The sequence below is a fragment of the Molossus molossus genome, unplaced genomic scaffold, assembly GCF_014108415.1.
Source record: "Molossus molossus isolate mMolMol1 unplaced genomic scaffold, mMolMol1.p scaffold_m16_p_11, whole genome shotgun sequence".
Taxonomy (NCBI): Eukaryota; Metazoa; Chordata; class Mammalia; order Chiroptera; family Molossidae; genus Molossus; species Molossus molossus.
In genome coordinates, this window is record NW_023425346.1 from 55,446,066 (window position 1) to 55,467,156 (window position 21,091).

The window sequence follows — 21,091 nt, forward strand, 5'->3', positions numbered from 1 at the left end:
GAAGAGCATGTGCAAAGGCATGGAATTCTAAAGTTGCCAGCTCTATGTTCCAAGAACCACGGGAGTGCGGGAGTGCGGGAGTGCGGGAGTGCGGGAGTGCGGGAGTGCGGGAGTGCGGGAGTGCGGGAGTGGAGGACTGGGGGAGTGCGGGACTGCGGGAGTGCGGGAGTGCGGGAGTGCGGGAGTGCGGGGTTGTGGGAGTGCGGGACTGCGGGAGTGCGGGAGAGCGGGAGTGCGGGAGTGCAGGACTGTGGGACTGTGGGAGTGCGGGAGTGCGGGACTGCGGGAGTGCCGGAGTGCGGGACTGCGGGAGTGCGGGAGAGCGGGAGTGCGGGAGAGCGGGAGAGCGGGAGTGCGGGACTGCGGGACTGTGGGAGTGCGGGAGTGCGGGACTGTGGGAGTGCGGGAGAGTGGGAGAGCGGGAGTGTGGGACTGTGGGAGTGCGGGAGAGCGGGAGAGCGGGAGTGCGGGACTGTGGGAGTGCGGGAGAGTGGGAGAGCGGGAGTGCTGGACTGTGGGAGTGCGGGAGTGCGGGGGAGCGGGAGTGCGGGAGTGTGGAGCACGAGATGTGAAGGTACAGAGCTAAGCAGAGGCCTCGTCACTGAGGACCTTCTATCCAGACCAAGAACTTGCGATTATTTCCTGTAGATGACCGACAAACATCAAAACATTGGTCTCACTCAAGTCTACTTGAGCTATCTAGAAGGTTTGTTTGTTTTCCAATCCTGTTCAGTGGTTACAGAGAACTTTTTTCTGAATATCAAAAATGTTTTAATTACATTTTCTCTCATAAGAAAGTTGTATTAGACTTGAAAAGGAGACTGTATATTATTTTCCCAATGCCTTCTGTTTCTGTCATCTGGAGTTACAAACTGAATCAACTGTATTTGGTTGTCAAAACCAATCAACGTGCAGCTCTACCTAAGTCACAAATGAAATTTTCCTTGTCTGGATTGTGAAGCTTCTCCACCATGATTCCAAATGCAAATAAACGGCAGCTTCACAAACAGACAAACCACTGAACATGGGTCTTTTGGAAATTACTAAGACTTCTAATAAATGTAAACTTCAGTAGGAAAAGCACTGTAAATAGACATTAATTACAACTAATATAAATAAATACTTATAGACACTCCCAAAAATTCACGGAACACAGAAGGCTAGAGGTAGAAAAATGCTTAGGCTGACAACTTGGTAACAGCTGTGTGACAAATCTAGAAGGCAACATTCACATAGATTCAAAGGAAATAGCGCCCCCTAGAACCATGTAGTGCACAACCCACATGATAGTATGTAGCAACTCTGGCCAATGTAGGGATCAGATTGTTAAAACTTGTGTTGCAAAAAATAATAATAACTGCACTAGCGTAGAAGATAATTTTGGTTGTACTGATGTTTAACTTTAATGAATTCATAGTCTCATGTAACTCATTATCAAGACCAGCTGTAGTTCAGGGTCTCCTATGAAAACTCTCCCTGGGAATCCTTGACAAAGGAGCCAAAGGAAATGACCTTCCCAGGAGCAGTTATTTAAAAATAAGGATAGTGGTGATCATTTCACTCTTTGCTCCCTCTCTATCTTACCAGAGAAGTTCTAGAACAAAATTATACTTTCTGAGACAAACTCAATAATCTGTAAGGTGATGGTTTTTAACCGAAGGATTACTGAAATGATTCCATCCGAGTGGTATGACTATAATTCAGTAGCTAAGAACGTACTTTTCAAAATTCAGATATGGAATTTCCACCCTGAAAGTGCTTGTAATTATATTGTTATACACATATTGGTGTTTTTCACAAGAACTGAGAACAGTTTTAAATAGCCAAAAACTTATAGGAAGATATTTCTCCAGTATTGTTATGATTATATCTGCATGTATCATTACAAGGCTTACAATAAGTGGGTTAATGAATGGATTGTTTAATATAAAAACCACAGGGCTATGTTATAACACACATACGCGCATGAACACACACACACATACACACACATAATTGTTCCTTTCAATAACATTCTTCCTCTCCCAGGCAAAATGTATTAGAGATAAAAGAGAACAGGAAGGAAGTTGCCGGCTTTTTCCTTCTCAGGTTTCAGATTCTATGAAAAGACTCGGTGGGCTGACCCAGAGGATACACAATACACATTGTTAAGAATCTTTAGTCTCATTTATTCAGATTTAATATTAAGACACAGTTACTACTAAAACATACTTTTCATGTACAAGCATTGACATGCCAGCTTCATTTTTGGCAGCCTTAGATATAAGTTTCTTGGTTGATAGCAAATCCACAATAGGCAATAGTCTGTTTCCTACAACATGTATAGTAAGTGTAAAGAACCATATGGAAGGTGCGAATAAGGAAGGGGTATGTGATTTCCCCAGAAATTAGACTGCCAGTAATTCAGTCACTATCAGGCAGACTGAACGATTAAAGTACTGATTCAACAATGAACCACCAGAGAATGCAAGTAACCCTCTCCTGGTGGTTCCCAACCTTCCTAATGTTGCAACCCTTTAATACAGTTCCTCATGTTGTGGTGACCCCCAACCATAAAATTATTTTTATTGCTCCTTCATAACTGTAATTTTGCTACTGTTATGTCTTAGGCAAACCCTATGAAAGGGTCGTTCGACCCCCAAAGGGTTCGTGACCCACAGGTTGAGAAGCGCTGGTTTAGAGTCTAAACCATCCAACCTTCCCTCAATATTTGTGTTTTTAAAAAAGTGAAGTTCAACTAAATCTGGAGAAATAGAAAATCGCAGTGAGACAAACCCACGCCACTGACCCAAGGCAATCAGAACTAACTGCTGAAACCCAAGCCGTACTTTCAGGGTTTCTAGTATATTTTTAATATGTATGAGAAATACATCTTTTAATGCATGTTTAAGAAAAGAATTCTCAACTTTCTGAAACTAGATTTGTTAGCGATTTATCAGGAACTTCTTTTCAGCCCACGGGACTAATATTTCACCGGCAGCAGCATCCACAAACCAATGTTCTTCTAGTTGTTCCATAATGCCAGCTGCTGAGCGGCAGACACCTGGGAGAGCCAGAATATTCTAACTGATTAGGGATACCTCAGAGAGACTTAGATTGCCATGTTTTTATCCTGAGGACATTGTAAAGCAATTAAAGAACTTTCAATCCCTGAGTCCACTGACTCAACTGTCCATTGAGAATAGTACTTTTAAATAAACACCCAAAGACTTTGGCTGTTTTTAGAACACATAGCTTTGTCCTGGCAGATTTACAAACCAAATCATAAGGGGTTATGTATTTTGCTGCATAAGGAAGGATGTTCTTCAGATAGGAAGAAACCTATTCTCTTTTTTGTCTCTGAAATCAAGCAGCTTCTACCTAATGATTTTAAAACCTTTCCATAACAACATCTGATAATACAAAGGTTTAAGACTGAATTCTAAGTCATAGTTCTGTGATAGGGAGTCTTTCTTTCCTTCCAGAAGTTACCTTCTTTAAAAAAATTAATATGATGATTGTAATAAAAATGAATGTTTCTTGCTTTAGCCAATAATTTCCTGAAGAGTTATATGTACATTTTTTATGAATCTAAACTTACTTTAAAACATCCAAGGGGAGCCCTGGCCGGTTTGGCTCAGCAGTTGGAGCATCGGCCTGCGGACCAGAGAGTCCAGGGCTTGGTTCCCGCTAGGGACACATACCAAAAAACAAACAAACAAACAAACAAAAACATCCTGGGGGATTTTTCAAAATATATATAACTAATCTTTTTATAAAGCCATGGTTTTTCTTTAAAAGAAAAGTTAAGTTCCTAATTATTCTGCTTTGGTGAACAGGTACCTTCACTTGTTACAAATACTTAAAGTACCACTAATGCCCTGGCCATTTTGGCTCAGCAGTTAGAGCATCGGCCCTCGGACCAGAGAGTCCCAGGTTCAGTTCCCGCTAAGGGCATGTACCTCAGTTGCAGTTTGTCCCTGGCCCTGTTTGGGGTCGTGTGGGTGGCAGCCACTCAATGTGTCCCTTTCACATCGATGTTTCTCTCTCTCTTCCTCCCTCTCTCCCTCCCACTCTATCTGAAGAAAAATGCAAGAAAAAAATAAGTATCACTAATATGTGGGGAGTGATTAATACCACACTATAGTTTCACAAGAAGTGGGAAATAAGGTTGGGGGGTCTTTCCCACCTCCTTGTCTATTAGTATGGGCATGTAATTTCATACAGGATGTATATTTGAGCACACTGAATCTACTTGAAATAAAAGAAGTCTAATTAAATTGGAAGGTAACTACTTCTGGATGGAGAGAAATTTTCTTGCTGACCATTGTGATCTTTTCAGAGTTTTAAAAGAGTAACATCTAATTTCATTATTCTTAAGCTAAAGTATCTTTATATACTTACGTATACAGGTAAGTATATACATGTGTGTATATACACACACATATAGAGCCTTTCATATGCATATTTATATATGTATGTGTGTATGTTGACAAATGTTAAACTTTATCTGAGCCCTGTGTTCCTGGGAAACAGGGATGGTTAATAAATCCCCAGTCTTTTGTGCTCTGGAAGGTGGCTTACTGCAAAGAAACCCCTTTGCCCATGCCTTAGGTAAGCCTCAGGGATGCCCCCTTGTTTACCTATGCCAAGGCCTGACATGCCCCCTCCAAGTTCTCTTTCAGAAATGATGTAGGCGAACTGGATAAAATACCTGCTTCCTTGACTTGGCCAAATGTTAGCTGAGCTCCTCTCCTTCCTTCAAGCACCTGAACTTGACCCCCCCTCAGCTTATAGCCTCTTCTTTTCTTTTCTTTTTTTATCCTCACCTGAGGACATTTTTGTATTTATCTTCAGATAGATTGGGAGGGAGAGAGGGGGGAAGAGAGAGAGAAACATCTATGTGAGAGAGACACATCAAGTGGTCGCCACGCACATGACCCCATCCAGGGCTGGGGACAAACTGCAACCGAGGTGCATGCCCTTCGTGGGAACCGAACCCAAGGTCTCTCTGGTCCATAGGCCAATGCTCTAACCACTTAGCAAACCAGCCAGGGCTATAGCCTCTTCTTAATGGCCTCTCAGGTTCATAACACCCAGCCACCCACTCCCCATACCCTGTCCTTTCTAGCCTATTTGATCCTCCCAGTAAAAGAAAAATTCCTTTTGCCTGACCTTTGAGAAGCTTACAGATATTATGGAAGGAGGAGCCTCCCTATTTATTGCATTGGTCTCCTTCCCCATATTGCAAAAATCCTTTCAAATGAAATCTCTCTTGCCCAGCCAATGTGGCTCAGTGGACTGAACATCACTCCCATGGACTGAGAGGTCCTGGTTCAATTCTCAGATGGGGCACGTGCCCGGGTTGCAGGCTCAGTCCCTGGCAGGGGGCGTGCAGAAGGCAGCCAATCAGTGTTTCTCACATCAGTGTTTCTGTATCTCTCTCTCTTCCTCCCTCTCTAAAAAAATCAATGAAAACTTTCATTTTATTTTATTTTTATTATTTTATTTTATTTTTGGTACATGCCCCTAGCAGGAACCGAACCCAGGACTCTCTGGTCCACAGGCCAACACTCCAACCACTGAGCCAAACTGGCCAGGGCCATGTTTTAAAAAAATCTCTCTTTACCTAAATCTGGATTTGCTTTTACTTACTAATGTACATGCCACACTTACACATGCATTCAGAAGTGGGAGCCCACACTCTGATGTGGTTAGGAATAAGGAAATCAGCTAACTGTCTCCCATCTTCGTCTCCCTAGTGTAACAGGAAAGTAGAGGAGCTTGCGTCCCAAAACCTTGAAAGGGCTACGTGAAGTTAAAAATGAAACACTTTTGTTATCAATGCTTTCTTTCCTCTTCTATCATTGTAGAAAATAGTTAATAGAGTTAAGACATCAAACTCACCTTAGCTAAAAATTCACCTTAGACTGAAACTATATGTGTAAGCAAAACATCTTCTCTAAAGAAAGTTTTCCTGCAAGAAAAGTAAGACCTTCCAGAACATCACAAATTGGAGCTAAGTCCTCTGGTCTATAGTAGCCATTCATTAAGATTCTGCCACTTGTGAATTATTCAGAATCATTACAAAATGCTGCTTTCATCTGGAAAAAAAAAGTGTACTTCCCAGAGACACTAAATTTAGTTGTACTGGAGATAAAGTAGAGTGGTCTGTGCTTCCGTAATCATGTCAACAGCCTGGCTTTTATCTCTACTAAACTCCTGGGAGGCACAGCTGGGATGCGGCCACCCAAGGCAGAAATCTGGGCGCTGTAACCAGCCTGCTTATTGCTAAGAAGCATTAACATTCCATCTGAACTGTCCTATATTGGTGGACAAGAGCTGTTTGAAATAATGTTTTAGATTTGCACTTTGTTTATAATTATAAATCATACTTTTATTTAAATTTACTGTTTTTTCTATTGTTAATACAGCTAATATTCTATATTCTGTCATTCTCTCTCTAAATCTTTTCAACTTTAAATTACAGAAACCTCTCAAAAACCAATCTTATAACATTCTCTTCTGCAACTATAATCTGTTAAATGAATTTTATGGATACACATGGACACAGAAAGCTGCTACAGATTACTTTTTTAGAAGACTGGTGATTAAATTCACTTGTGATTAACAATATGACTCATGACCAGATTTTATATAATAACAAATTAGCTATGATGCTAATGAAGGGTAATTAAATGAGCCAGGCAGACATTTTAGAACTTCCCAGACCAAGTTAAGGAAGTCCAGCACATTTATTTTGATTTGTTTTCTTCTCACCATTATTTTCAGATTGTTTTGGCAACCACACTCAAGTATCAAGATACAAGGCAGGATTTTGGACTCCATGAAAGGCTGAAGTTATCTGCTCACTGCTCAACTGGTACTTCCCCATAGAAGACCTCCCTGACCTCTCCCATTAGGTCAAAACCCGTTACACTTTCTCGGTAACTCCACACAACTTCTCCCCCGTGGCACTCTTCACAGAGACAAACTGAACATGCAGTGTGTGATTATTAATGACTGTCTCTCCCACAAGACTGTCAGCTCCATGAGACCAGGGGACCATGTTTTTATTCACCAGTACATTCCCAGGCACACAGCCTAGCGCCCTGTAGGAACTTGCAGATATTTGTTGAATAGATAAGGGCGATTTCACACAAACACACAGACACAAAAATTACCGTTTGCCAATTACGGATTAGAAGAAGCCTCTTTTATAGTTTATACCTTCTTATTTATAAATGTTGGGGGTGGGGATAAATGAAATTCCCTTCTTGATATGGAGAGAAAGGTATTTACTCTGCACTAATAAGCCAAACAATAACAAGGTCCTAAAAATGTGCCTTGGAGTACCTTTTCAGACACCTAGCCCAAGTATAAACACATCAAACTTAGCTTTTAAAGCCTCAGGAGTTGATGCTATGCCTTCTAAATGCTCTTCACTTCATAAGGCCCCGAAACATTTTCTTTTGAGTATGGAGAGAACAGTAACGACAGATGAGACAGAAGGTGTTCTCCTAGAACTGGTTCACCCGTTCACTCTCACCTGCAGCCTTCTTCCTGGTGATAAATGACAAGCATTGCAAGGCAGCTGGCTGAGGTTGCAGGTGAGGCTAGAGCTTGCTAGGCTGACTGAGACGAAACCAGCTGCCACTATAACCAGACCCTCCATTTTGGCATCAGTTATTTTCCCTTCCCTGTTCCGGTCACTAAACATTGCCAGCATGACAATACCATAACTGCTTGCCAAAACTCAAATATTATTTTTAAACATATAATAGGCAAAACTATAAGAATGAGAAATCAAATGAAATTTTCAAAAATAAATGTAGCACAGAGATTTAGATAGACTAGATCAATATGCAACATTCCTTTCGCTATTAGGCTCACTTACCCTAACAATATGAGAAATTCCTTACATCGGTAGGTAAGTTTTTGAGCAGATGAGTACACGACTAGCTGGACAGATAAGTGAACAGTCAGTGTATCTTGCGGTAGTAATTATTTATGTGGTCTATTCTGTGCAACTTGCTTTTTACAATAGACCACTTGACCTATGTTTGACAGACTGTAATCTATATTTTCAGAGCAGAACTTCTGTGAGTTATAAACTAAATTTACTTATCAGAACCTCTATGATGTTGTTTGAGTATTTTTCACTGTAGGGCAGTCTTGTAGAATGATAGAAAAGATCATTTTGTTTTGTTTTCTCCTTTATTGATTTTTTAGAGAAGGAGGAAGGAAGAGGGAGAGAGAGAGCTAGAAACATCAATGAGAGAGAACATTGACTGACTGCCTCCTGCATGCCCCCCACTGGGGATTGAGTGCACAACCTGGGCATGTGCCCTGACCAGGAATCGAACCGGCGACCTCTTGGTGCATGGGTCAATACTCAACCACTGAGCCACACTGGCCAGACAATCATTTTGTTTTCAAAAATTCCTAACAAAAAGACAATATTCTTACAATGTCAATACTACCAAAAGAAATCCAAAGATTCAATGAAATCCCAATGATGTTTCTGGAGACATAGAAAAAACCATCCTACAATTCATAAGGAATCTCAAGACACCCTGAATAGCCAAAAAAATTGAAAAATAAGAACAAAACAGGAGTACTCATACTTACCAATTTTAAAGCTTACTACAAAGCTATAGAAATCAAAGCAGTGTGATACTGGCATAAACTCAAACATATAAAACAAAGGAATATAACAGATATTCCAGAAGTAAACCCTTGTATATAGGGATCAAATGACTTTGATAAGGGTGCCAAGACTATTCAATGAAGACAGGACAGTCTTTTCAACAAATGGTGCTAGGAAAACTGAATGTCCACATGCGAAAGAATGAGGTTGGACCCTTATCTAACAACATATACAAAAATTAACTCAAAATGGATCAAAGACCTAAATGTAAAACCTAAAAGTATAAAACTCTTAGGTGAAAACATACATCAAAAGCTTCATGACACTGAATTTGGCAGTGACTTCTTGGATGTAACACCAACAACATAGCCAACAATAGAAAAAATAGACAGATTAGACTTCATGAAAATTTTAAAACTTTGTGCATCAAAAGACAATAGCATCAGAATAAAAAAGCAACCCACAGAATGGGATAAAATATTCACAAATCATATATCTGATAAGCAATTATGTCTATACTTAATAATTATTAATGATATAGAGATGATTAAGCAATTAATCATCTATAATTAATAATATATAGAGAACATCTGAGACTCAACAACAACAATAAAAAAATAAATTCAAATGGGCAAAGGACTAAATAGATATATCTTCAAAGAATATACAAATGACCAATAAGCACATAAAAAGATGCTCAACATCATTAATCATCAGGAAAATGCAAATTTTCCTACGAGATAACCACTTCATATTCATTAGGATGGATACTATAAAAACAAAACAAAAAAACAGAGTGTTAGTGAGGATGTGAGGAAATTGAAACTCGTATGCATTGTTGTTGAGAATGTAAAATGATACAGCTGATATGGAAAACAGTATAATGGTTCCTCAAAAAAATTAAACATAGAATTACAATATGATACAATTCCACTTCTGGGTATATACCCAAATTAATTTAAATCAGGGCCTCAAAGAGACATTTGTACACCCACGTTCATAGCTGTATTACTCACAAAAGTTAAAACCCGGAAGTATCCAAGTGTCCACTGACAGATGATGGGTTAGCAAAATGATGTCTTTATATACAATGAAATATTATTCAGCCTTAAAGAGGAAGGAAATTCTGACATCTGTTACAACATGGATAAACCTTGAAAACATGATGCTAAATGAAATCAGTCAGTCATAAAAAGATAAATACTGCATAATTCTACTTATATGAAATACCTACAGTTGTCAAAATCATAGAGACAGACAGTAGAATCATGATTCCCAGGGACTGAAGTGAGTGGTGAATGGGGAGAGCCTGTTTAATAAGCATTATGGAGATGCATGGTGGTGATGGTTGCCCAACACTTTGAAATGTATTTGATACTACTGAAGTGTACACTTAAAATGGTTATTATGGTAACTTTTATGTCATGTGTATTTTACCACAATTTAAAAAAAGGCAAAAAAAAATTCCCAACAAGATGCTCAATATAGATCATTCCACTTGGAAAGAGCAATCGGGAAGGGAGAAGAGAGTGGTGGGAGGGATCACAGTGGTAGACTGTGTGAAGTAAAAACAAAAACTTTAAATTAGGGTCTGTGAGCACCATGAGTTTAAAAGAAAATCAAAAGTTGGAGGGGGCAAGACATAAAAGATAGGATCTATAAGTAGAGAGATTTACACTATTGATAAGGTTAGTGACAAAAGGACCAATGTATTTAAGCAATGTAATACAGTTAAGTGACAGGAAAAGATTGAAAACACACATAATCATAAAATGTGGAGACCACTTCATCTGCCCCATTATGCAGTTGGAAATAAAGAAGCCAATGAAAAAATATAGTGTGTGGCCACACCTACCAAGAAGAAGCCATTGTTCGCATGATTGAGTTCAAGCACAAGCAGAAGAAAAGGTCTGTTGCCCTAAAATCAGCTGCAGCCACACCCATGTGAGAATGTCTGATCTCATCCAGGACAAAGCACTGAGAAGGGCAGTGGAGAGCCACCACAAGAAAAGACACTGTCAATCAGAGTAGGGAAAAGCCACCTGCTCGCAGTGAAGTCCACATACTACCTCTTACCCAGCCACCTGTAGAGAGAGAGGTGCTGTATAGCATACTTTGGGGTAAAACTTGAAGGTTTTTAAGTGTAATTGAAACCATTTTTCTGTTATAATAAAAAGTCATGGGAATTATATTGTTTATTTTTAAGTATTGTATAATTTTAAATAATATTTTGATTATCAAAAAAAAATGTGAAGAGCTCTAAGGACTCTAGCAATCATAAAGTCTAGTCTCATTGTTAGGTGAGGAAATCTAGCCCCAGAGAAGACAAGATAATTTTTTTAAAGTATATTAATTGAAGGTTTCTAGACTCATTGTCCAAATTCCTATAGGTCTAAACTCTTAGATAACTTAAAAATAAAAAGACGAGAATTTACGACCCCAAAATTTGTTATTTTGTATGTCTCATCAGAAAATATTTTCCTTGCCCAGCTGGTGTGGCTCACTGGTTGAGCATTGACCCACGCACCAAGAGGTCACCGGTTCAATGCCTGGTCAGGGCACATGCCCAGGTTGTGCACTCAATCCCCAGTGGGGGGTGTGCAGGAGGCGGCCAATCGATTTACTTTCTCATCGATGTTTCTATCTCTCTCTCCTTCTCCCTTTCTCTCTTTCTAACATCAATAAAAGAAAAATGTAAAGGAAAAAAAAGAAAAAGAAAGCATTTCCCTCAGACCAGAAATAAGAGCTTTGCTTAAACTCTTTGAAAGTTGGCTTCTCAAGGTTGGTGACTTAAAAGGTTCATCAACTTTGTCTCGCAGGAAGCTCCTCTCTTCTCAGTGAAGCCTGAAGAATTTACTCCTCGGGACTTCACCTCTCATTTTTCAATCATCTCAAGTTTTCTCTTCAGAGGAAGAGGAGCCCAGGACTCGCGCTCTCACAGCACAGGCGATGAAGGACAGACTGGGGTTCTGAGAGGAGCTGACGCTGCGGACCAGGGGGCTGAGGAAGGAATGTGAAGGCAGTTTGCTGGAGGCAGGAGTCTCAGACTTCCTCTGTGTTTTGTAGATGTGGAAGCTGGCAACGTCCAGACTAAAAGTGAAGCCGTCCAAGAGAAACAGGAGGAAGTGGGCTGGGTTCCCAGGGTAGGTCCAGGGTCTGGTCCTCTGCTTTGGTGTTTTTGGTGTAGTTTTTTTTTTTTTTTTTGCTTTCACTCTATGGTATCTGTCCAGGGGCTCAATTGCATCCATTTGCTCAGGGATGATCAGGCCCCGGAGCGCCAGTTCATGCTAACCAAGCTCATAGGAGATGGACTGATCAAAAAGGAAATTAACTGACTCGTTTACAAAGAGAACTGTAACTGCCAGGCATCTGGGTCTAGTTATGTCGCTTGGTCAACCCATTCCATTTCCACTAAAAGAGTATACTTGGACAGCCACATGGAGAACAGAGGAGCTTGGTGAACAAGAAAATGTGGTGGTCCCAAACGATGTGCTCTCAATGCACCTTTCTACGCTGTAAGAATACACTGTGAGTGGAATACTCATGTTATTTGGACAAGACACTCCCTTGGACAGTAAGACAGTAAGTATAAAGCATTTAGTACAATACTTGATACATAGAAAGCACTCAGTTAATATAAACTATTGGGGGGAGGGGGTCAGAATGAGCCACTCCAAATGTGCCTCAGTAGTAGGCAGATTATTTTGAGCTAAAGGCAATTTTAGCTTTAGGTGCCAGAGAAGCGTCTGCCCTCCCCCCTATAACTACCTAGAGGAACTTGAATTATAAGAATTTTCCCATAATAAGAGATCATCAGAGATAACCTCTTCTAACCTATCAATAAGGCAGGGCAAACATCTATTTACTAAACATTCGTTCTTATCATCCCACAATGACCCTTTGAAGCCCCCCATTACATGACCTTATCCCTAGATCAGAATGTCTTATATACCTAGATTCCCCTATCTCTGAGCCTCTCATGTATGTGGGGTTCCCATGTGCATGAGATTAAATTAGATTTTCTCGTCATTCTGTTTATTTGATTATTCATTCAGCCAAAAAAACTAGAGGAGGAAAAGGGTAATTTTCCCTCTTCCCCACACTATCATCATTACATTGCTACACATATTCTGACAATCTAACTCAGTGGGCTGGCAGCATGGGATTCTGAGTTCGATCCTTGCTCCATCACTCACTATCTATGTGCCAATGGGAGAGTTATGTAACCCCTCAAGCCTCAGTTCTCCTATCTGTAAAATGAGTGTAACAACAGTATCTTTACAGGGTTACCTTTAAAATTACTTAAGATGTTGTATGAAAATCACCTAACTGCTCATTTTAAGTACTGAGTGCTCCTTATCAATAATAAAAATAATACACACTTACACAGCACTTGTTACATGCCAGAGATTGCTTTATAACTCCTTTAGTCCTCACCATAACCCTCTGAGGTGGGCACAGTGAGGAACGTGTTGCTGGTAGACCATGTTCACCGGTATCTGCTCCCTTTCTTGAGCAGGGCACACCTGCACCACCACACTAAAGTCAGATTTGACCACTTGGTTTGCTTTGCCAATCAAATGTGAATGGAAGGAACGTGTGACACTTACCTGGCAGAAGAGTTTAAAACCAACCTGTGCTTCCCTACCTCTAGGACTATAGTGTTTGTTAAGATAGAGCCCCATTAGTTTGAGTTCCTAAGTAACCCCCGCTGACCCGTGAGAGACATACACTGTGAGCTAGAAATAAGCCATTGTTTTAAGCCACTGAGATTCTCAAATTTTTGTTACCACAGCACAACCTAGCATACCCCAACTGATTCAGAAGCATAAAGACAAAAGAAACATTTCCCAAGGCCACACAGCTAAAAAGTATCTGGCTCCAGAGTCTGTACACCCAACCACTTGCTTTATGTTTCTTAATAATTAATAGCAATATCAATATAAAGAATAGTTTGTTATTAATGCATTGTAATTGGGGACCTATTTCTAGACATTATTATAAATACCTGTTCTTTTCTGAATGAACTGGCTCAGGAGAAAACCTTGCCATTCTCTGGCTTCTACTGCAACAATAGCCAGCAGCTACCAAGAACACCATTGGAGTTTTCAATGGAGGATACTGGACATGTCCCAGAGCAGCCGCAGGGGCATGGCCACTATGACTGCCAGAGAGCTTGGTTTGATCGCCACTCCCTCCACACATACACAGTATCTCATAGAATGTTTTAAATATCTATGGCCATTCAGTTAAGGGTAACTGGATTCTTGCTATCCTTCAGTCTTTCAGAGAGGGATGCCTCTCCTAATAATTGTTTTCCCATTAGCCCATCACCTTGTTTTCCCTTCCTTTGTCTTTCAACAATGAGAGAGACTTCAATGTGTTTGCAAGGTCTATTAGAAAGCATAGTACTACACTGGCATCTATGTAATGCCCCGGACGTAGTAAAATTCCCCAGAGTTGTGAAGGATGAGAGAACAAGTTCCCAGAGGAGAAGTCAGATGCTTCAGCCATTGTTCTGCCCAAGGAAAAGGAAAATGTTGTCAAGATAAAAGCAGAAGGAGCAAAGGCTTAGCAGTGATGAAAAGCCAAAAAGTTAAGTGAAAAAAGATTAGCCAGATCAACTGAACATAAATCCATAAAAGAGACCCAGTTTTTATGGTACACATTGAAATGCATTAAACTATAACTTCCTTCAATATTATTTATACATATCTCTACTCGACACTGCAGCCTGCTAAAATTGATTTTTTAATCAAACTTTTAAAAATATAAAGATAATGGAATTTATTTCCTTAACATAGTCAACAGGCCAAGTCAGAAAAATATACCTTGGGAAAACTCAATGAAATGCTACTCTTGGCTGCTTTCTAATTTCAATTGTATATGTGTGACCACCCTACAATGAAGTTCTTTTTGTACTTAAAGAGTCAAAACACTCTAGATGGAGTCCCAGACTTTATTTTATTTTATTTTATTTTTTTATCCTCACCCGAGGACATTCTTCCATTTTTTGTACAGATAGAGTGGGAGGGAGAGAGAGGAAGGGAGAGAGAGAGAAAAACATCGACGTGAAGGGACACATCGAGTGGCTGCCACCCGCACGACCAACCAGGGCCGGGGACAAACTGCAACCGAGGCACGTGCCCTTAGCGGGAACCGAACCCGGGACTCTCCAGACCGCAGGCCGACGCTCTAACCGCTGAGCCAAACTGGCCAGGGCTGGAGTCCCAGACTTTAAATGAATTCCATTTCATAGTACATTGTGTTTTATCAGTGATACAATATAAGCTCATATCTCTCTTCCAAGAGGAGATCTTAGAATTGTCACGAGTGAAACACTTCCAAAATGAGTGATAACTGAGTACAATAGGTTTGCGATGCAATGAAGTTGTCGTATTTTTTTTCTGGAAGACTTAAACAGGAGACATTCCTATTGTAAGATTTTAATATTATGTTAATAACCAAACAAAACTAATTTCTGAAGGAGATAATGGAGAAAAGACAGATGGAAGGAACTGTTCATGGGGGAGGGAGGGCCGAGACAGACCTATCTTGGTCCAGGGAAATCTGGAAAAGATACTGAAGACTGAGAGACAGGCATCATCATTCAACATGGCGGCCATGTAAGGAGTTGGATTTTGTGCTCAGTAGTGAAAGAGAAAGAAGGGGAGTGGGAAAGGAGGGGTATATTTGGACACTGGCATATGGTAACAGTGTGGGGAAATGCAAAAGATCTGCTAAGCTAGTCCCTACTGTGGACCCATGCATGGTGCTAAACTATGAATTAAAGAAAAACCTGAATGGGAGCTTCCAGGACTATCTTGATTTCAGCCTCCTGCTGGATTCTAAGTCCTAACCCCTGGCTTAGAAAATGTGTAGACTGTAATTACAATTCATATTTATTATATTATACAGCTATTCATCTTTGTCTCTGAAAACTTTTCTCCAGCTTCCCTGACATTTTTTTTTTTATCCTCACTGGAGGACATTTTTTCGTTTTTTTGTTCAGATAGAGTGGGAGGGAGAGAGAGAAAGAGAGAGACAGAGAAACATCAACATGAAAGGGATACATCAAGTGGTCACCACCGGCACGACCCATCCAGGACTGGGGACAAACTGCAACTGAGGTACATGCCCTTAGCGGCAATCGAACCTGGATCTCTCTGGACCATGTTCTAACCACTGAGCCAAACTGGCCAGGGCATTGCCACTTATTTATATCAGAAGAGTATAATACTGGATTTCAGAAAACATAAACTAAGGAATTTATTTTATAGTCTCAGCTCAATTTACTTTAACGCCAATGCCCCTTCCTACCATTCCATGCTGCCAACCCACCACTTACCTAAAGGCACATTTCTCATTTTTTTCAACTCCTCCCTTACTTGTTGGAAATTATATTGACATTAAATATTTTATCTACATGAACCCACATATTCAACCAATACTGATCAAGCTCTATTCTCCTCACCCACCTAGATAGTGGGGAGAACTCGTGTAAGTTTGCATGTAAGAGAATCTTTTCAATAGGCAACGCAGAATTTTATAGGTGAGCCCTGCCGTGTCCTACTAATTCAGTGACTATAGCTTACCAGTGTGGTTATTACTAATTCCACCAGTTGCAATGAAAATTGACTCTCAAGAGGAGGGGCATTTATTGGAAGACTTTGAGGAGCTCAGAAAATCAACAGGAAGGCAGGAGAACAAAGCAGGAATGAAGAGCTCCAAATCCTGATACAGAAATAAAGAAATCTTGGAGAGAAGAGGATCTTCTCAGAGGTACCATTGGAATAAACAGTCTCCATCTGAGTCCAGTCTCTTTGTCTCTCCACTAAAACTTCAAATTCCAAGGAGGTCATTTGTCCAGTATGTGCAGAAGGGGCACCTGATTAACAAGCCCACCAAACTGTGACTTGGATCTTTTGTCATTTATTATCTCATTTAATTCCCACTAAACCTGGGTGCAGATATTATGAGCACACTACATAACTTGGCTAAAGCCTCACAGATCTCAGACGATCTGCACACAGAGCCTGTACCCTCACCCCTGCTCTAGGCTGCCCTGACTCAGTCACCTGGACTGAATTTCACAGGAGGAAGGAGGTCAGGGTAATGGTTAGAACCACAGGCATAAGTTAAAATCTCAGCTCTGCCATTTACTAGCTGAAGGCAAGAAACTTAGACCTCCCTAGGCCTCAATTTTCTCATCTGTGAGATGAGAGAGATGCAATATCAGAAAAAACACGAGTTGTTTCAAGGTCACACAGTTATTGCACAGAGGAAAGGGAAAATGTATATCAGCTACTTAGCCATGAGTTCTTGTCACATGTTAAGTGCTGAATAATCAATGGCCATTATTAGCTATATGTCTGTCACCCCTTGTAGACTAATTCTGGAAGCCTAGGTATTCCTCTTTTGCTGTTTGAATCCTAGCACCTTTCTCAGTGACCAGAACATAGTAAGTCCACATAAATATCTGCTGAATGGAAAGCATTTGTATCAGGGTTCACACTGACACACTGTACTCCAGTGTTAGAATGAGCTCCTCTTTATATTAATGTGATAGCTCCTTCCTGCCTAGTAAGCAAACGATGTCTATTTTCCTCCACCCGCACCCCTTGCCCCTAGGCTGTCAATTCATGAGGTCAGGGTCTGTATCTCTTTTGTTCCCCATAGATCCCCAATGTCTAGCACACAGTAGGGCTTAACAGATATCTGTGAAGTGAATTTTTAAGCATTTTTGATACATTTTACAGATCACCTAGCATTTTCACACAAACGTGTGCAGCATCTCTCTGCAGAGCAGTTAAAGACACTGCAGATGACCTGGGTTCAAATTCCAGCTCCAGCCTTTACTAGCTGAGTGACCTTGAGTAATATATGTAACTTTTTAATGCCTCAGTTTTCTTACCTGTGAAATGGGAATAATAACAGTATCGGGTTGTTGTATTAAAATGTTAATTCGTATAAACCTTATGAAACAGTACCTGACACACAGTATGTGTTCTTTAAATGTCAGCAATGATTAATTCTGTTTGTGGCTGTTTTCCTCCTATCATACTGTCAAAAACAAATTATTCCAACTGCTTAAATCATTTCTCCTTTCATGTAATAAAAAGTGGCATCTTTACTTAAAATTCTGAAATTAATTTTCAGCAGAGCAAATCATAATCTCAAGAAAATGACTTCCAAAGCTATTTGCAAAAATAAATGTATTTATAAAGTCTGTTCTTAAAATAAAAATAATTCTAAATGGCTCAAGATAGTCTATAGCTTAAGGCTCTTCTGAATCACTTGCATCGGGACCACATTTGACCTTATTCTTTTCCCAAACAGGAACAGCTATACTGACTTGACCAAAAGGGTTCATGTGCATAAATGCACATGCACAAACACCAGGCAACAGTACTGGGTTCTGCTGTCCTCTGCAAACCTCCTTGCCCTCTTAGGGCAAATAGCATGTCAATCCCAGTATTTATCTCGTAGAGCATGAGCCTGGTGATTAGGCCACACATTACTGAAAAATGCAAAGCACTGTATCTAACTGCTGATGCTTCTCTACACTCTGGAGAGATGAGGAGGAGAAAAGCAAAGGAAAAGGGGGCACCTGGGCATTTCACTTACCTTCAATACTGTAATGTTCCAAGCAAAGCTCTCGGTTGCCTTGTTGAGTTTTCTTCCTTTCAAGCCTTCCTTTGCCCCCAGATTATGAAGTTCCTCATGGAACTCCATCCCTTGGAAAAGAGAACATGTAAGAATTCTTAGTATATTCTGAAGAAAAATAGGCATTTTATGAAAGTGTTATGAATAAAAATATAATTTCCCATTCGTATCTTCCTCTTATAATCTCTAAATCCCTAAATTAAATTTTCCTTCCTAGTCTGTTGATCCCCACTAAATGGTTATTCTTAGGGGAAATCTAACAATAATCAATGCATTAGACTAAGTTATATTTTAAACAGCCAGGAGCCATAGACAAAGACATAGGAAGGTAAGAAGCAAATTCTTCCAACAGGTTACATACATCTTGTTTGTCCTCTGCCTGGTTTTTATATGAAATGGTATAATGTGTGGAGGGCAACCATATGTGATGGATGCAAATATCTCTCTTTTCCTATGAACCATCCATGTGGCTTCACAGTAGGCCCTGGAGCCCACATCACTAACAATGTTAATTAATAAATGTTGAATATAAATAAAAAGATTCCTGGAAACACCCAAATGTTTCAGATTTGAGGACGACCTTGAAGTGATTTTTAGCTCAACCATTCTTGCAAGCTTGAACACTACAAAAACATCACCACGATCTGTTCCTTCAGCCTCTATCTTAGAACCTCAAGGAACGGACAGCTCATTCCATCTTTGAAAAGCTATGACCAATACCCAGCCAAAGACCCCTCTTCCCTGGAATTTTAATTCATTCCTTGGTGCTGGCTAGACCCAGACCAGCAGGTCTAATCTCGTTTCCACAGAGCAGCCCTTTAAATATTTTAAGAAAGATATTAAAGTCCACTAGAGTCTCCTCTTTTCCAGATTAGACATTCTAACATCTTTCCACTTACTAATACTGTCCTTCATTTAAGGACGACATCCAGGCAGGGCGACTGCATTGCATAACTTCCCAGAGTGAAGCTTGCAGAGACCTGCGACCAGGCACATCTATCAAAATGGGCTTGAAGCAGCCCACACGAGGGAGGGATGGACCACCCCTACTTGTTCCAGCTACTCTGCTTTTATTAATGCAGCCTAAAACCATATCAACTTTCCTGGTGCTAACATCTCAAACACAGCACATGGTAAGAGCGTGACTGTGGAGCCTGGGCTAGCACTGGCTCCACCACTTACCAGGTACGTGAGCAACCGCAAGTCTGAAACACCACGATTCAGTTTCTTATTGGTAAAACGGTGATAACAGGAATGTTTACCTCGAAGGATTGTGGTGAGGATTAAATGAGTCAGTACCTATAAAGCTCTCAGAGCAGTGCCTGGCACACAGGAGCATTATATAACTATGTGGTAGTATTATCTTTGTGCTTCCTGTCAACTGGAACATGTAAGCCTGCTGGTCAGTCAGTAAGGGGCGCCATTTTTAAAGTTCAGTCTGGGTTCAAAGGTCAGCTTTACCATGTTTTAATATGGGATGTTAGGTACTTCACTCAATTTCTCAGAATCTCAGATGCCTCGTCTGTAGATTGGATATAATGATGATTACCTTGCAGAGTTGTTATGAGGTCTAAGTAATATAATATAGTGATTAGTGTATTATACCCATATATATTAAGCAATTGTCATTATTGTCCTCATTCTCATCATAACCATTATTGAGTGTGTGGATCAAGGAGACATGGATCCAAAAAAATGAAAGTACAGGGTTTGAATAAAAATAAACATAAATAGAGGTGTGTCCCCACAGATATGTAACCCATCCCATCCTCAAAAGAAGAACATTCTAAAATGAGGACCAGCAAATGAGGCAAAAACCTGGAAGATTAAAAGGATCATGTTTCAAATTGTAAAAATAAACTGGTTCCTAAGAGGCAATACAGAACCATAGAGTAGTAAAAGGTTTTGATAGGCTCCCAAACCACAAAAGCAGATTCAGAAATCCTCACCTGTCCAGAAATCTTCAGACGTCATCCCCACATGTATACACTCTGTACTAAACAGACTTAACTGTAGCTCAAAGTACAAACTACGCCATGAAATATTTGCATTTTAAAAGAACACAAACATTTTTTAAAAATCTGCCAAGAATTATCATTATGAGTTCTAAACAAAACAGTGGCAGCAGGGTGACGTGGGAGGCGATTACCTGCGTTCTGGCACTGCACAATCTTTTCCTGGACTGTGTCAGCCATTTCTATGAGAAACCGGCTCTCTTGAATCATCTGTCACAAAACAAACATCAAAAAGGTGGTTGTCAGAAATCCTTAAACTGGCTCATTGGAAAGAGTACATACGGAAAGACCTACATGATATGGCCAGCAATGGGGAGCCATGGTCTTAACCACAAGAAACGGGAGAAGGGAAGGTCATCTCTGCTCCAACTCTCACCCACTCTAACACTACCGCTAGAGCCACCTACCTTGATTTCTCTACTTATGTAACATGCCTCTCACACAATGAGTGCAAAACAAGTAACTGCTGAAAAAATGCATACACATTCTTTAAGTCCCAGATGGCATTCATGAATATATCTTTTTCCACTCCCTCATCCCAGAAGTTATTACAACATCAGGGAAAGTGGCATTAAAACAATAGCAATAGGAATCAGAAGAGGAAATAGCCTAGTGATGAGCTAAAGGACTACAAAACACATAAATGAAGTTGTCAGCCTGGATTTGGGTGGCCTAAAGATGGCAAAGGTCGCCATCCCTCTAGAAAGGCTCCACCTCCATTGGTAATAATGAGGAGTAGGTCAGGTCTCAGAGCTACCAACTCAACAGAGCTTGTAGGTAC

General features: G+C 40.3%; 1 protein-coding gene across 1 annotated transcript in view; it reads right to left on the reverse strand.

The window, feature by feature from the left end:
* PLCL1 (phospholipase C like 1 (inactive)) overlaps positions 1-21,091 on the reverse strand; it is a 68,319-nt gene that overhangs the window by 25,902 nt on the left and 21,326 nt on the right. The window contains exons 3-4 of the mRNA XM_036254836.1: positions 20,445-20,520; positions 18,257-18,366 (exon numbers count right to left, since the gene is read on the reverse strand). Coding sequence (XP_036110729.1) covers positions 18,257-18,366; positions 20,445-20,520 — 186 coding nt within the window. The remainder of the gene's footprint in view (positions 1-18,256; positions 18,367-20,444; positions 20,521-21,091) is intronic.